Source organism: Centruroides sculpturatus, unplaced genomic scaffold (genome assembly GCF_000671375.1).
Source record: "Centruroides sculpturatus isolate CEXI.00-Female unplaced genomic scaffold, Cexi_2.0 scaffold248, whole genome shotgun sequence".
NCBI lineage: Eukaryota > Metazoa > Arthropoda > Arachnida > Scorpiones > Buthidae > Centruroides > Centruroides sculpturatus.
This window is the reverse complement of record NW_019384437.1, coordinates 134,234-137,026: the sequence shown is the minus strand read 5'-3', so window position 1 is coordinate 137,026 and position 2,793 is coordinate 134,234. Positions and strand designations below refer to the sequence as shown.

Below are 2,793 nucleotides of genomic sequence, written 5' to 3'. Positions count from 1 at the left end.
GGGGAGAGAGACAGGATTAAGGCTTACTCTGAAAAACTTGGCTTCTATTATACTATTTTAGATGCGGGTTTTTGCGTTTTTGATTGCATTTTAATAGGATACGTCAACAGAATGTACACTATAAAGGGATTTTTCGAGAAATTTTCCCCCACTGGGGAAGTGTTATATATTTATAATAGATACATTTTGAGCCACAACAAGGCGTGGCGGGGTCTGCTAGTTAATTATAATTTAAATATAATACAATTAATTTAAATAAATTATATTACAATATAAAAGGCCATTTCCCTCTGTCGAATAAACTTAAAAGCACATGGATCTAATCTAGTTTGAGAGTAGAATTAAATAGTTATTGTGTTGTGAATTTTCTCTTTACATATTTAGGGAGGGATTGGATAAATATGTGGACGTGCGAAGATTCGTCAGTCCACACAATTTAGATTATTTTAAATTTCGAAAAAGCAAGATTAAGAAAGGCCTGTTAAAGCAGTTCGAACCCTCGACCGGTGCTTTCGAAGGTTTGGACATTTTTGAAAATAACATCAAGCCTGCTTATAAACAAGTTTTGATGAAGGTTCGACCAATCTGTCAGACGGCCTGCCAGCGTTTTAACAGGTAAATTATAATAAACTTGTGTATATTATATGTATGAGCTGTTTAACGAGGGGGTTATTCTGAGAAATACGAGGAATCATCGTCTTAATTTTTCAATAAATAGTAATAAGTTTAATAACGCGACTCTCCAAGCGTTAGTTTCTTACCCTCGTGGGAAATTACAGAAAATGTTTTTCAATTGTTACCATTCTTAAATATTCATCGTAATTCAATTTGAAAATTATATATTTATTGTATTGCGAATTCTTTCTTTCCTTGTTTAGTGAGAGATTGGTCGAAGATGTGGAGGATGAAGGAGTAAACAATAGAGAGAGTGCGGTTCCTCCACGAAACACCAAAGCAAACGAAGACCCGGCAGAGCACGAAGATTGCGTGCAAGATAATCCTGGCCATTACAGCACCCGTGAATATCGGGATAGAAATACATTGACGAAAGTCGGGTCATTCTTTAAGAGCATATGGAAACCCGTTAAGAGGTAAGATTTTGTACGCGCGAACAAATTAGCAATAAATTCGAATATGGCGCTAAGCCCAAGTATCGATTACACCAAAAATTTTCATAGATATAGCGCAGCAATATGTTTTAATGGAATTCAAATCGAGTTATACGTTTTCGACGAATAATTATACTTCTTTTTCTACATTTAGATCCGTGCAGAAGGTGTGTAAAATGGCAAAAAGTGGTGAATGCGAGTACGTTCGGTTCGAGTAAGGATCTCTTTGCTTCCATCTATCCATCGGGAATAAGATCTGCTCTATGATTTGCTATAAATTATTTGCTGGATTTGGGCCTAGTTGTCTAATTGTAAGTGTCTATGGCAACTTTATTGTATTCTACACCAAACACTTGGGAGATTTTACGGTCTCAGTTTATAAATTGACACAATTTCTGATCACGATTTCATAATAACCCGCAATTAATGGCCGGACAACAGAAAAACTAGAAATATTTATTAACTGTATTAGCGTGGAAATGTATTATATTTTGATGCGATTGAGATCGTACCTACAGAAAATCCACGTTTTTAGGGTATCGGGCATACATAGCCTGTATATTCTTGTCCAAGTACTCACAATAATACAATCTGGAACACAGCGAAAGCAATAGTATAAATGAATGTAGAAATTAAATTATATAGTAATCTTATGAGATTACGAGGACGGGAACATCCTAAAATAATAGAATTAACAATGACATAAGTTATTTGATGCATACATGACACGTGGCAGTATGCAATTAATTGCCGTAAGCAAAACATTTTTGCTTTGTTATTTATTTCCTTTATTCGTATTTATTTGTTTTTAATTGTATTTTCCCTTAATTTCTTTGTATATAATCGCATTTATTCTTAATTTTGTTTTCATTTAATATTTATTTCTTTACTTCGATTGTTGTACAGTACATGTACAGGTATTCTGTACATAGTTCTTTTCGTTTTATTTCTTTATTCGTATTTATTTGTTTTTAATTGTATTTTCCTTTAATTTCTTTGTATATAATCGCATTTATTCTTAATTTTGTTTTCATTTAATATTTATTTGTTTTCGTTGTTTGTTGTATATTTAAAAATATTCAAAAAATAACAAAAAGAAATTGTAAAGTTTAAAACTTCATAAATAAAATCTAAAAATCTCCTAAAAAGTATTACAAAAATAATTTTCAATTTATAAGTAAAAATTAAAATATTGGTTCTTCATTCACTTTTAGATATGGTTTTTTTCTGAAAATCATTGATGACTCGAATTCTACTCCTAATTTTCACATCCCGATTGCGTCAATGCCAATTTCGATTATAACTTCCTAATTTTGACTTTGTCCTGGCTGTGTCTCATTATTATCTTTTACTGAATTAGCATTCTTTCAAATTGGTATAAACGAATTTGGACGTTCCCGAATTACGTCTACCCCGAATTTGACTACTGAATTATGTCTTCACTCGAATTTGGACTCTTCCGGCTTGTGTCTGTACTCAAATTTGACTCTTAATTTGTGTCATCCCTGGAACTTGGACTCTCCGGAATGAACGACACGCCCAACAAATTGATACTGTATTTGTGATTCAGACATTAGTAAAAAGGATTAATGTAAAAACAAATTTTTATACATAAAATATTTGATAAATCAATTGATTATTAATGTGTATATATATATATATATATATATATATATATATATAT

The 2,793-nt window shown here is 31.7% G+C and overlaps 1 protein-coding gene across 1 annotated transcript; it reads left to right on the top strand.

Annotated features, from left to right (window-relative positions):
* The first annotated feature begins 323 nt into the window (after window positions 1–323).
* LOC111619968 lies at window positions 324–2,644 on the top strand. Its single transcript, XM_023361798.1, has 4 exons — window positions 324–615; window positions 879–1,091; window positions 1,264–1,420; window positions 2,324–2,644. The coding sequence occupies exons 1-3, from the start codon at window positions 569–571 to the stop codon at window positions 1,325–1,327; spliced, it is 324 nt and encodes a 107-aa protein (XP_023217566.1). The 5' UTR covers window positions 324–568; the 3' UTR covers window positions 1,328–1,420; window positions 2,324–2,644.
* The last annotated feature ends 149 nt before the right edge of the window (window positions 2,645–2,793 follow it).